The sequence below is a fragment of the Branchiostoma floridae genome, chromosome 4, assembly GCF_000003815.2.
Source record: "Branchiostoma floridae strain S238N-H82 chromosome 4, Bfl_VNyyK, whole genome shotgun sequence".
In the NCBI taxonomy this organism is placed as follows: Eukaryota; Metazoa; Chordata; class Leptocardii; order Amphioxiformes; family Branchiostomatidae; genus Branchiostoma; species Branchiostoma floridae.
Window position 1 is genome coordinate 28799366 of NC_049982.1, and position 14711 is coordinate 28814076.

The following is a 14711-nucleotide window of genomic DNA, read 5'->3' on the forward strand; positions in this document are numbered from 1 at the left end:
TTATATTACCGCAGGCTTTTATCGTATAATTTGAGTGGTTTCTGTGCACACCGAGTGTGGAGTGGCAAAAAAATTGAATCCCTGATTTGGAACATTAAGGTTGAAACAATCTTTGTTTGTGGGCACCAAATTCTCTCAACTTCTAGCACATTTCGCATTGAAATACGTGTTTTCTCAGGTGCGTATGACATAGATAAATACAACACGGTGTATTCCACATCCGCTAGTACCTCGGCCGATACTAAATACACCGTGTTGTATTTTATATGTATTACGGCCTCAACAGCTGTGCTATAAGACTATCTTTAACCTTCCCCTTTTTAAACGATTTGTCCTTTTCTTACCTTGTGTGCTTCAGTTTCTGTTTTCAGCTTGTTCTGTGACCACCTGACTTTGATGATGTGAGAGTTCATCTCTTCCTTCAGTTTGTCCATTTCCTTGTTCCTGGCCGACACTTCCGAATCCTGAAGCAATCAGACACCAAAAACTTTTCATTAACTCATGAAAGGTGGGCTATAGCAAAAAAAGAAATGTACGTACCGATTATTAAAAACATATTGATTATGGTTTTCATTAGAGACGCTTACGTGGGCTTCTCACTGGATATACGAGGGGCGTTCAATAAGTAATAACTCTGACTCGTTTCCCATAGCAGGAGATTAATGAAACTTGGCACAGTTATTAGTCTTTCTCTTCATAGGAACCACCCAGAGTTATGCATTTTTCCCATCGTTTGATGTAGCTCTGGACACTGTTTTTTGTAGGACACCCCAGGTTGGTCCTCCAACAGATGCCTCATCAATGGCAGAAGAGGAACGACCAGGGATGGGAGCTGTTTTCACAGACTTCCGGCCATGTTTGAATTCAGGATGCCAGCGTTTTACAAGGTCATATGATGGGGCATCATCACCATAAGTTTCTTTCATTTCATCAAAAGTCCCCTTTGGTGTGCGTCCTTTCAAATACAAGAACCGGATCACTGCGCGACACTCAACTGGCTCCATTTCACACTTGGTCCATTTCACACCTACCTAAGTTTAAACACCAGTAAATCAGAAACCACAATTAGTTCAGAGCTCTTTTTTGCAACATAAACTATAGAGATATGAATCATTACACATGCAAAATTTCATCTAGATCAGACAACTAGAAAAGGGTCAGAATCAATACTTCTTGAACGCCCCTCGTAATACATATATGGCTACAATAGGAAATTATGCAACCTTGTTCTGATTATCCCTTGCGCAATTTCAAATGTCACATTTCTATCGCAGTCTTGTAACTGAATTTAAAACCAACGAAGAATGAATAAAACTAATTCTACTTTGTGAATGCCTTTTGCAATTTGGCACAATCCAGATACCAGTCAAGAGCTGAAATGAATGCTACAAAACTTGAGAAACAAATGTCTTTCTTTTTTTTTCTTTGAGACACTACATATAGGGAACTTCTAGCTACATTTTGCATGCAAGGAAAAAAAGAAAAACTGATCTGATTCTGACCTTGTTGTCTGCCTGTTGCCTAACTTTCTGACTCTCAGCGTGAAACTGTTTCAGTCTGCCCACCAGACCTTCTCTCTCCCTCAGCGCGTCCTTCAGTCTTCTTTCAAGGGTCTCGTTCACCTGGGAAAAATATCACATAGTTAGGGGAATTCCTCTAATTCATGAATCAGATATCTCTTCTATCATCCACCTGGAAAAAATCTCACAGTTAGGCAAATCCCTTTGATTCGTAAACACACTTTGCATCCTTCTTTCCAAGAGACAGAACATCTGACAGTTAGGCAAATCTTCTTAATTCACAATCACACATCGCATCATTCATTCAGACAGAATATCTCACCATCACACAAATTGCATCTTTCATTCAGACAGAATATGTCACAGTTAGGCAAATCCCTTCAATTCACTATCACACATGGCATCTTTCATTCTGACAGAATATGTCACAGTTAGGCAAATCTTTTTAATTCACCACCACACATTACCCTTTCATTCAACAGGGAAAAACATACTGTTAGGCAAATCTCTCTTATTCACCAGTAGTAATAACATCAAAAGTAGTTGGGTTAATGAATTGTCTTATTCACCAGCAAATATCAAACAGTTTGGCAAAGGAGTATACTCATCACTTGCACCAAACACTTGTATTTCACCTACAACAGTCAAATACCACACAGTTAGGCAAATGGCTTGAAAAGTACTTCTACACTGTTTGGCCTCACTTTACCTTAAAAGTAAACATTGCTATTTGCTTAGCTGTCGCAGACGAGGATATACGTTTCAACACAAGTGACTTCAAGCATTCAGATTGTCCGACCGAATTTGTTTAGGACTCGGGAGGAAAACAACAAATGATTAGGGACAATGTAGCTGACTTTTTTCATGCAGTGAGCTAAGAAATACCTTACCTTGGTAAGGTCCAGTAGTTGACTTTCACTCTTGGCATACTTGATAACCATGGACTCTTTCTCCCTAACACTGTCTTCATATAGTTGCTGTGCCTGGAAAACAAGTACAATAACAATGCTTTTGGACACTGTAAAATACTCTTGAGCACACAAAACAGACAGAATGGAACTTTAAAGCACACAAAACATACAGAATGGAACATAATGTATTTCCAGATTACAATAAGGTTATATTGCATATATCTTTTTAATCATTGACTTATAACTTGAGAAAAATTTACAGGAAAACATATTGTATCTTTGCACCGTTCATACAACTACCGGTAACTCAACCACAGTCTGAGAAAGTTTGGACGCCATGGTCTGGTGGTCAGCCATATGAAAAAGGCCTGACAGAGCATACAACCGTGTCTACTCAAATACTATACTGTTCAAATTCTCTTTGCTTATCATCACCATCATCATTCATCCTCTCATTATTCATCATCATTCATCCTTTCTTTGCAAAACTTCAGACATACAAATTTAAAAGTACAGTCAAACCTGCCCAAGACGACCACCTGGGGGACCGGAAAAAAGTGGTCGATTTGGACAGGTGGTCGCTGAGAAGAGTATCGACTCAAAACATGCCCGATGCAAAGTATAAATGGTTTCCGTTGTGGTTAATGGCAAATAGAAAGCACACTGCATGCACGCAAAGAAGCAAGGTCTTTAATGTCAAATACAGCACGCACACTGTAAACTGTAAATTTAACCCCAAAATCCGACGCAAACTGGCCGATTTCGGCACAAAATCGCGCTATTTATCATCAAAAATCGATGAAAACCTCAACTTTGAAAATAATGCGGTCGTTATGGGTGCCAATTTGGGCCGGTCGCGGTCGCGTTGGCCAGGTGGTCGTTGAGAAAAGGTCGCTTAATGCTTACGTCAATGGGAAAATAAATCGGGACCGAGAAAAAGCGGTCGAAATGGCCAGGTGGTCGCTGAGAAGAGGTGGTCGCTCGGGCAGGTTTGACTGTATGACCATAAACAGCTTACCTTGGCTACTTTAGCTCCCATCTCCCTCTGTAGTGTGGTGATGGCCCTCTTGGCCGCTGCGTCGTGAGAACCCAGCTTTTCTTTCAGCACCGACACTTCCTTCTGTTGTTCTAAGACGCTAGCTTCCAGCTGAAAGAAAGGCGTACCATCTTTGACAACTTTCAAGTTTCCACAACAACTTTTTCTGTAATTTTGAAGACTTCAACTTTGAATTCAGAACTTCATGTGTGATAGGTGTGCTTTTGTTATCAAAATGAAGACGGATCGACAGTGGACGTCACTTGAAGACAGAAGGTAAATGTCAAAACTTAAGTGTATGATGTACAGGGGTGCCTAAGCATTTGCACGAACCCTATGAAATTCGTACGAATATTATGTGATACACACGAATCACTATGCGAAAACGCACGAATATTATGAAATTCGCACGAATCACTATGCAAAAACGCATGAATATTATGAAATTCGCACGAATCACTGTGTGATTCACACGAACCTTATGAGATTTGCACGATCCTTATGCAAAAACGGCGGCCGGGAGGAGGCATGATTTTGAGCGTTTCTACCCGTGATATTTATATTTCAAGGCATGGAATGGACATTTACCGTCGCAAAGATGTATTTGATAGCCTTTAAGCTACTGTTTTGCTTCATTTGGGCGTGTTACATCGTATTTTCCGTCGCTGCCGATCGAAGCCACCATCTTGAAAATCCCGCTCCGTCTGTCACGTGACCCCGGCAGTGGTTGCGCAATTTTGCATAAGGTTCGTGCAAATCTCATAAGGTTCGTGTGAATCACATAGTGATTTGTGCGAATTTCATAATATTCGTGCGTTTTTGCATAGTGATTCGTGCAAATTTCATAATATTCGTGCGTTTTCGCATAGTGATTCGTGTGTATCACAAAATATTCGTACGAATTTCATAGGGTTCGTGCAAATGCTTAGGCACCCCTGATGTACAAAATGACTAATATTGATAAACTGGTGGTATCTAATACCAGCTCAGAAAAGAATAAGAAATTGTCATGCCTTCAAGTACACTAGTTGTAAACCTAGAGGTATTGAAAAAGGAGAAAGTTAGACAAAGATTTGTGTTGAAAACAACAGTTTAACTTTGTTTATGATCGATTTCTGCAAGCTAAAATTCTGTTGTATGTAGTACTGTAAAACTAAAAGCATTTATTTTTGATGATTTAATTTTATGGAAGGGAGAAAATGGAGTGCGATAATAACAAATTGTACAGTAGAGGAAACACTGGTTTTTAGTTCATGTGAAGGAATCATCGCAAAAACAGCAAACATTAAACCACTGCAAAATTTTCAAAAATACAGTACCTGTCTTATCCTGGTTGCATGGACTTCGTTGGTTGCACAAGACTGCAACCTCTGCAGGTCCACCTTAAGGGTGTCCCTCTCCTGTACCACTGTCTTCATCTCTGCCTTAAGGACGTCCTTCTCTTCACTTAAGACAGTCAGCTTCCCTGTCTTGGCTTGCAGATCTTCTGACAGGCTAGATAGATATAAGTTTACAAAAATATCTATAAGAAAATATGTTTAATTAAGACAATTTCCATTACATGACATATATTGTAAGGCCATAGAAGGTACATTTTATGGCAATTATTTTTGCCTGATTTTAAAGAACAGCAGAGTCTGCAGAAGATGTCATCCATGAATTTTACATGCTGTGGCCTATGGGATGAAACCTTAATAGATAGATATACAAAAAACCTTAGCTGTTACCTTTTTGGTTTATTTAGAACATAAGAATTATTCCTTGTTCCGAGAAATTGCATAACTTCATTTTCATTTCCCTGAGGAAGAAAGGTGGAAGCCTTTCGAAACATCTATTAAAATTTTTAAGGCCACACCAAATTAATTTCTTGGTTCACGGATTCGCTCGCTCCGATTTTTTGGAAAAAAAAATAAAAATAAAAATCACCACTCAGCAAATTTTCACCATTAATGAAACCATTCACCAACTTTCTGGTGTAGCAAATTGGCCTTTATATCATAAGCTCCTTAAAATCAACAAACAGGTGCTGTGTAAATACTGTACAGTAATAGTGGTTTTGTACTTTTTTCAAGCTGAAAACTTTTTATTCTTTATATTTTGGATTAGCCCTTACCTTTACCCCAAGCATTTTACAATTTTTATTTTTATTTTTATTTCGCCCTTTCGCTCCATATTTTTTATGAAAAAATCCGTGAACCAAGAAATTAAATTGGTGTGGCCTAAAGTATCCAGAAGTAAAGAGTGAATCTTCTTCAATTTTAATGTTTCCTGGATGAGTAACCTTCACAAACGTACAGATAGATATATAGCATATATAAATCATTTACATAAGTCTATCTTTGTCCTTTCCAGATGGTTTTCACATTCAAAGCGTAAACATATCATATGGGATTGAAAGATTGTCAAACTGTTTGCACTGTAGAGAGTAGTATTGATTATTACATTGATCGGGACCAGGCTGAATAAAACAACTTTTGACCCCACTCTCTAAGCACCATAAGCTTTTAGAGTATCATATTTCATCACGGACAAACACTGTACATAATAACGTTAAAAGCTTTCCATTGGGGACAGTACATCACACAATAGACACTTTTTCGGAATTCGGGGGGGGGGGGGGTGTTTGTGGGTTTTTCAAAGGCATAACTCCAGAAAGAAGTAGAAGTCATGGATGGATCTGTATGATATTTGGTATATTAAGTGTTTGAGATTAAAGGGAGAAATAATTAGATCCTGACAGCTTTTGTAGGTACTGCAACAAGAATTCCTGTTTTGATAATGTAAATGAATTGAAGTTCTTGGGGATTTAATTTTACGGTAGTGGGAAAAGGACTATTTACTGTAGTCTCTAACTGCCACGGAAAGATGTTCGTGATGATTTTAAGTTCCCTGTGAATTGGCAACTTGAAAACCGTGAACATAAAACCACCAGTAGACAACTCTTGTGCTTGTGAAGAAATGACACAGGTTTGAGCCCCCAGGCAGAATTTTTTTGAACTGCAGGGGCCAATTTTGTTTGATACTTCTTTGAAGAAAGAGTTATTTAACTTTATCTGGTTATTTGGCCTCAGCACAGCTCAGAACAGTACTGTAAATGCATTTACAAAACATGTACTGTAATTCACTTTATGTTAACGGTAGCAAAATTTCGCGGTGTGAGAAAAAATGAGGTGTTAACGGCACTCTATGTTCGCGGTGGCGGCGGTTCACCAAAAGAAAGTCGGTAATTTACAGAACTTGACTGGGGTGTGAAAGGAACAACAGCCAAGTCGGCTATGCCGCGGGATTTACAGAAAGGGACGGAGGTGTGAATGAATCATAAATAAAACACTAGCCAGGTCGGTAATTTACAGACCGAGGTGTGAAGGAAACATAAAATTAAAGAACAGACAGGTGGGTGCGTAGAAGCTTTTGTAAAACAATCTACCTGTGCGTCCCCAGCGCGTCGGCGGTAGCTTCATAGGTTTTAGAGTCGCTTGTGCGTTGCTTCAAAAGACTTTAATACTATTATTATTAAAAATACAATTGTAGACAACACAGACGTTCACGCTATAAATCAAGACCCGGACTCATGTCTGGTTCATTCCTTTGTGAATTCGACGAGAGACGACGACAACACCGAAACAATGCTGAGCTGGTTGAAGAAGGCCAATCCCTCCCTGCAGCCGCCAACATTTCCCGGCCTGCCGAATCCCGCCGACACGGACGATCCGCACCTCACTGCCGCCGTCAATAAGGAAGTGGAGAAGGCGATGAGGGAAGCCATCAGCCGCAAGAGGAAACGTGGCAGCTACGGGCAGTACACTCCAGAAACGAGGGCGAAGATTGCAAAACTCTGCATTGAAATCGGCCCTAAGAAGGCGGCCGAGAAGATGTCCAAGGAAGTGGGGAAGCAGATCAACGAATCCACCGCCCGCTCCATCAAAAGAAGCTACGAGAAGGAAGTGAAGCGGCAGGGCACGAACGACATCGCAAGTTTCCCCAGAAAAAACGTGGGGAAACCACTGAAGCTGGGAGACCTGGACGCCGACGTGCAGAAATTCATCCGCAGCACACGAGACAGCGGGGGCGTGGTCAACCGTTGCCTCGTCATGTCGACCGCCAAGGGTATCGTATTGCAGAAGGACCGCAGCCTCCTGTCAGAGTTTGGCGGGCCCATCGAAATCACGCAAGCCTGGGCGAACTCTTTGCTCAACCGTATGAAGTACGTTCAGAGAAAGGCGACAAAAGCTGCCAGGAAGCTGCCAACGGACTATGAAGAAACCAGAGACGAGTTCTACGCCAGAATCCAGGAGGCGGTCCGCAAACACAACATTCCGGCTGACATGATCGTGAACTGGGATCAGACGGGAGTGCCGATCGTTCCGGTGGGAGGGTGGACGCTAGAGGAGGCTGGATCCCGCCAGGTTGCGGTGGTGGGACTCGAAGACAAACGCCAGATCACCGCCCTGCTCACCATCAGCCTGGCGGGAGAACTCCTGCCTCCCCAGGTCCTCTACCAGGGGAAGACCGAGGCCTGTCACCCGAACTTCCCCTTCCCCGAGGAGTGGGACGTGCACCACACCCCCTCCCACTGGTCGACCGAGGAGAGCATGAAGCGGTATGTGGATACCATCATCTCACCCTACATGGCTGGCCAGCGCGAACGACTGGGACTGCAGGAAAACCAGAAAGGGTTGGCCATCTTCGACGTTTATAAGGCACAGCGAACTGAATCTGTCCTGACCAAGCTGCAAGAGGCCAACGTCATCCCGGTGTTCGTGCCGGCGAGCTGCACGGGCGAGCTCCAGCCGCTTGACGCAGATGGCGGTCTGAACGACGCACTGAAGAAGGATATGAAGTCCAGCTTCATGACCTACTACGCGGAGTCAGTGGCGAAGGAGATCGAGCAGAACACAATCGACGATGCCAAGGTTGATCTGAGACTCAGTACCCTGAAACCTCTCCACGCCAACTGGCTCCTCGGCGCGATGGACAGGTTGGGCGGCAAGAAGGACCTCATCCTCCGAGGCTGGCAGCGCACCGGAATCCAAGCCGCCGTGGAGAAGGTGCGTTAACAGTTACCGCTGTAAGTTGTAATACTAGTACTTGTATTCTGTACAATTACCAATGTAAATACGGATTGTAAAAATGTTTGTTAGTTAATCATTGATACCTTTAGTTCTACACATGTAACGTTACCGTAACTTACGTACTGTCGAAAGTTTAGAAGAATTCAAAGGCCGCCATTTTTGTTGTTTTCATGTGACGCCGTAACTGAAAATTCGAACTTAGGATTGATCCTATGCTGCCGTAATTTACTAAATTTCACATTACAGTGATTTTATCATGTGCTGTAAGTTGTGCAATATTATGTATAATAACCCATGCAAATACCAATTGTAAAAATGTTGTTAGTTAATCCTTGTATTTCCTAGTACTAGTACTTGAATCCTTGAAAGTTTAAGAAGAAGGCCGCCATTGTTGTTGTTTTCTCAGTGTGACGCCGTAAGTGAAATCGAACTTAGAATTAATCCTATGCTGCCGTAAATTTCACAGTGCTTGTATCTTTCTTTTATTTTTACAACATACTGGTATTTCAGTAAATTCGCTGGTTTATTTGTACTCATCACCTGAAATTCCGCGACTTTGTTGAAAATTCCTTTGTCTAACGCTTGGCTTGGGTACCGCCATTTTGTAACATTTTTTTTATGTATCGCTAGCTGTAGTTGTACCAATATACGAGTCATTTTTTGTACTAGTACTAGTACTTTCAGTGATGATCCTGTAGTAATTCCTTGCTTGAATAGCACTGTAGTAGTTTTTTAGTTTGTAAATGTACACATGCTGCCTGCTAGCGGCGATGTAAACAAAATAGCGGTTTATGTTATCGTAACGTAAACATGAACATAAGTAAAAGAAATGACACAATTTTGTGCTTGTAGAATAAATGTTTTATTTCTTGAGGAGAATTTGTGTTTGAGTTGTTATTGTGGCGATCGTTGCGTGTTGAAAGTGTGTTGTGTGAATGGATAAGACATTCGTAACGTACTAGTAAGTACTAGTTCTAAGTACTTGGATGGTAGCGGAGAAGGGGGAGGGGGGCGAAAGACGAATGATTTTTTAACGGCAATGATAACTTCGCGGCACAGACGTCACCGTGAAAACCGTGAACATAAAGTTACCGTTAATAAAACAGGAATTACAGTAGTTTGCGGGGAGTTAATTTCACGGTAGTAAACTTCATAGCGTCACCAGATAAGGATGAACTGAACTGAACTGAACTGAGGTAAGAAGACTTTAGCGGTGGTTTTAAGTTCGCGGTAGCACCATGCACTGTAGTCTCTTCCTCACTGCCATGGAAAAATGTTTGCGGTGTTTTTAAGTTCGAATTGGCAATGCAAAAATCGCGAAAGTAAAACCGTTGCAAAAGTTTCTGCATTTACAGTATTTCTGTCATTGATGCAATTGGTTACAGTTACCTGGTATGAAAAATGTTGGGACGTCAACGTAGTCATGGTGTATTAAGAACCCAATACCAGTGAAGGTACTGAACAACAATGGTACCATTGATTACTTGAGAATCTCTACAAAGTGGCAGACAAAGAAAACTATGCATCTTTGGAGTGCTTCGAAACTATATTTTGCTAAAGCCAAATATTTGAGTGTTACCTAGTAGTCACTAAGCATTGAGTTCTGAGTTTTGCTTGAGCAAAATACCTGATAAGTGATAGCACATACTTTCGTTGGGATTCAATTTTGCCATTGAAGGGGAAAGTCAAAGCGTTTTTTTGTGGTCTTTCTTTAGTTTATGACTGTACACGTATTCGCGGGGTCTTGTTCCAGGTCCAAACACACAAAACCTCTAAGCCTAGGAAAAAAATGTTGTGTTTCCTGTTTCCCTACCTACCCTAGAAGTAGAAAAACCTGCTGACCCTTGACTTTTTTTGGTGGGCAGTGGAGTCACAAAGATTTCAGTTAGAATTCTTATTCAGCCTGCTTCCTATATTGAAGTGAAAACACAGCTTGTCCTATCTAATGAAGGATAAATGTATCGATTATGCACAAAATTAAAGTTTGATATTGAAAGACAAGTGTCCTCACGCATTTCAGTTTGATTTGTTCAACTGTATTGTAATATGTATTATTTCTAGTTTTGGCCGGCCTGAAAAATTACAAGAAAAAAAAGATTTTTTTTCTGAACTGAAACAGGAAACACAGCTTTTTTTTCCGAAGGTCTTACCTTTGTAATTGTACAGCCTGATCCGTATGTGACTGCATCAGAGTCTCGAACTTGACTTTCAGTTCCGCGTACTCTGGAGCGCCCGACAGCGAAAGGTCGTTCCTCAGACCGTTGGGCAGATCCGCTGCCGCCATTTTCTCGTTTCGTTTTTCCGGATCCCTGGGGGAGGCAGCTGGTTGCAGGGCTGCGTCCAGCTCCGACAGTAGCGCGTCTTCCCCCTCCGAAACACTGTTGACGCTGGAACCAGTGTGCTCCGGCTCCACCTCAGTTCTGAGGATAGTTCTCTCGCAGCCTTCGAGAGGGCTCGTCGGCTGCGCGGGCTCTGTCGTCTCCGTTTCGTCTTCCTGTGCGTCGTCAAGCGATATCTCTTCCATTGGTTGTTCGCCACTTGGAACGGACGCGTTATTCCCAACAGTAGCCAACATATCTACCTCTACTAAATCACTATCCGCCGTTTCTGCGCGATGATCGGAAAGAGACTCTGCGAGATCCAGTTCCTGGTCTGAATCCGCGGGCGAAGTTGATGTTAGGGGGCTGTCCATTGCTTCTTCTACGTCAACGACATTTCCGAATCCATCAGACGCGGCGATCCCGTCGGCATTGTCTTGGTCGGCCTCTGTAAGTTCACTGTATTCTGTAGGATTTTCTTTAACTGTGTCGTTGACACCTTGTGATGCTGCTACAGTATCGGAAGTAGTTTGGAAAGCTTCGGGTTCTTCTTCATCCTTGACACATTTTGTTTCCTCCATTGCAAGATGTTGCGTAACATCTTCACTGACTGTATCCGCCTGCTCGTTCGTTGGCGTGATGTCTTCTGCATTCTGGCGTTCGTCCTTGCTTTCGGTTTCGCTACTCTCCGATTGGATCGTATCTTCCCTGTCTTCCGGGTCTTCGAAACCACCGCCGTCCTGTCTTTGCACGGTTGTCGTATCGTCTGAATTTTCTTCGATAGAAGGAGAAGGGTTGGCGTTTGGAGCTTCTTCTGAAATCCTAGAATCTTCTGTCGTTTCACCTGTGATGGCAACTTGGGCGTTCCCTTCACTTGTTTCATCAGAGCTTTCGGTGGCTGCCTCTTCCTCTTTGTCTTCTAGATTTGTAGTAGTAGCATCTTTCTCCTTTTCTTCTTGGACAGAAAGTTTTGGATCCTTGGTGTCATCCACCTCATCCCCCCCACCTGTGACCTTTGCCCCTTCTGGGTCACTTTCCTCCATCGCCGGGCGAGGCCTCTACCTGGAGACGGGTCAAAGTTCACTCATGCATGCTCTGGGTTATCCATCTGTGCGGGAAATGATAAAAAAACATAAGTCATAAGCTGAAAGAAATGAGTATTTCAATACACTCAAAAATCAAGACTGAACACTGAAAGAAAAACATTGAAATGTGGCCTGGGTTAGAATCCCTGACAAGTCCCAATGTTGTGCCCTTGGGAAAGGTACACAGGGTTCTACCCAGATGGTGGAATAAGGGAGGCCCTCCACTATACTCTCAGCCAGCTCCACTATACTATTTTTCAAATTTAGTTTGTTTCTTCCCTATTTTCTTTGTTAGTTTTGCTAAAATCAATGACAATTCACAGATTTTTGTGCCAAGTGGCATCACTTTTCCAGTCAGCATTGTCTGCAAAAACTTGTGAATGAGCAATGATCAAAACAATAGTCGTTTTGCCACTTTACAACAAAGGAATCACAACAATATATTATACTTGTAGTATTTGACACCCTCTGTCATAATTTGCAAAATGAACCCATTTTCATGAAAGCGCAGCGCGTTGGTGCGGGTTATTTTTGCCAGCCCCTCCACTATACTAAAAAATTCTGGGGAGAACCCTGGTACATGTACCTGACACCTATGTCCTCACTTGACACCACATCTTGAACTCACCACACTTATCAAAAAGAGAGTCCTTCTTGGTGTGAGCAGATCAAACCTTACAGTTACAGTCCAATGTTAGAAAGCTTGTACCTACTATACTGTACAAAACTGGGCTTTTATGCCAAAATATAGTTAATTAGTTTTGCAAAAAAATAGGAAGTTAGTTATAAAAGGAACAGGATGTAATTTATTTGTTTGATAAACCAGTCATGCTTTCTTTTATGATACGTTGACATAAGCCTTGTTCAAATGACGTATGGGTAAATACAATAGACTGGTAAAAATGACACGGCTCCAAACAAGAAGTTTGGAGTACCGTAAATTTATTTAGTTCTTTCTAGTAGTCGTTTCTTTTTGCAGTAGAGGAAAAAAAATGATGTTTATCTTTTATCTTAAATCCACAGTAAAAACAATTCTGTAACACATAATGCAGACATTCAAGGGAGACATACAATTGTTGCATGTGAATGAATTTGCTGTAGGACATCTCGCCGTAAAATAACATCTACCACAAAAGTTTTTAGGATTTACAGTATTTAGCGAGAGATTGTGACTTCTAGAGGCTACTTTTGCTTCCCAGAAGAACCGAACCTTCCGGTTCATAATTTGTATAAATCATGATTGACAGATGGCAGCTATTGTTCGCATATCAAAATTTAGGTGACAGTACATTTACTCCTTTGTATAAATGGATGCTATACACATTTCGTACTAATAACCAGTATGAAAAGTTTGTAATATAGAAGCATAATTCTGTAAACAATACACAGTTTAAATTCTTATCTGTAGCTGTGATAGCCCGCTATGAAGTGATTCTTGAGCTTTTTGTTTTCTGTTCTGTTTGGATAAACATTGACCCAAATTTGTCCCAGATTATCTATTGCATTACACAGCACAAAATATGCTAATTAACAGGCAAACAAAATTTATGCACGCAAGAACTTTCATAAAAAGGGCTGAAATTCGATCCAGGGCGGTCAAGGTGGAAACTTGACAAGTCGAATCCCGGAAGCCAGAAGAAAAACTACCACGTAGCCAGATGGATTTTAACGTCAAAAATCACACTAAAACGACACCCATGCCGCCTGAAACTTCGCCAAATGGCTCATTTCACTCTCTTAAATCAACGCGTATCTCCAAAATATGATAAATCTGGAGAAATATTGATTATTTCCTTGAAATTCTTACCTTTGTTCGGCCAAAACAGCACCGAGTACCACCAGGTGACTTGTCAAGATGGCGGAAATTAGTTTTCTATCACGTGATGAGGATGGGCCAATGAAAAACCCTTACATCACTACAACCTTTGACCTCTAGGCTTCAGCTCGTCTACGTCATTTTGCCGCGAAAACACGGCATGAGGTTTAAAAAAAATGCTAAATTATTTCATAAAAGTATGCATGTGATTGTTTCTTTGTGGATAGTTATGACCTTAATTTCTTTCCTACTTTCACTGTCATGTGAATCCGACATAAGGCCACAGCAATTAAAGTTTATGGATGACATCAGCACGCATTAATTTTCGCCTGATTTCAGAAAAAAAAAAAAAAATTTCTTCTGCAGGGCAGGGATAGTCAACATTACGATTAAGTACCAAAATGAGCAAATCATGTGTTGTGTTGTACGTAGCCTAATGATTGTGCTTGTAGAAGTGACACTTGCGAGGTACCCAGGACTGTAGTAGAAATAAACTTATTTGATAGTTGTAAAAGTGACACTATTAAATATGGATGCCATGAGTGTGGTTACCAACTTTGTTGGTGGTGCCAGTCTACCACAGTAGTGTGACTTTTATCACACTAGTAACGTTAACATGTCTAGAATACAGGAATGAATACCTTGTTAGCTCTGATACCATGTTTTGTCCCTTTAATTCTTGTAACAACAGTCATCACAACTTAATGGTGCATATTTTCTAAAATGTAGCCATCTTGTTTTTTTTTACCCATCTTCTTTTTGTTTCTCCCTATCGCACTATTTTTGCAGTCTGCACAGCATGTCATCCATAAAACTTACTTGCTGTGGCCTAACCCTTTTTTCAAGTGTTTGAAATATTTTCAAAAAAATGGGGGTGTTTTGAAATTTCGTACAGATAATGTTTCTTCAACTCATGTGTAAAAGCAGATACAATACGCTAGAAATATAATATA

At 41.2% G+C, this 14711-nt stretch overlaps 1 protein-coding gene across 2 annotated transcripts in view; it reads right to left on the bottom strand.

Annotated features, from left to right (window-relative positions):
• The window catches only part of LOC118413451 (coiled-coil domain-containing protein 186-like), a 28420-nt gene extending 14547 nt beyond the window's left edge, over positions 1-13873 (bottom strand). For both annotated transcript variants that reach the window (XM_035816836.1, XM_035816835.1), the window contains exons 1-7: positions 13750-13873; positions 10690-11965; positions 4787-4961; positions 3450-3578; positions 2411-2503; positions 1503-1622; positions 345-464 (exon numbers count right to left, since the gene is read on the bottom strand). In XM_035816836.1, coding sequence (XP_035672729.1) covers positions 345-464; positions 1503-1622; positions 2411-2503; positions 3450-3578; positions 4787-4961; positions 10690-11900 — 1848 coding nt within the window. In that variant the 5' untranslated portion in view covers positions 11901-11965; positions 13750-13873. The remainder of the gene's footprint in view (positions 1-344; positions 465-1502; positions 1623-2410; positions 2504-3449; positions 3579-4786; positions 4962-10689; positions 11966-13749) is intronic.
• Between the last annotated feature and the right edge of the window lie 838 nt (positions 13874-14711).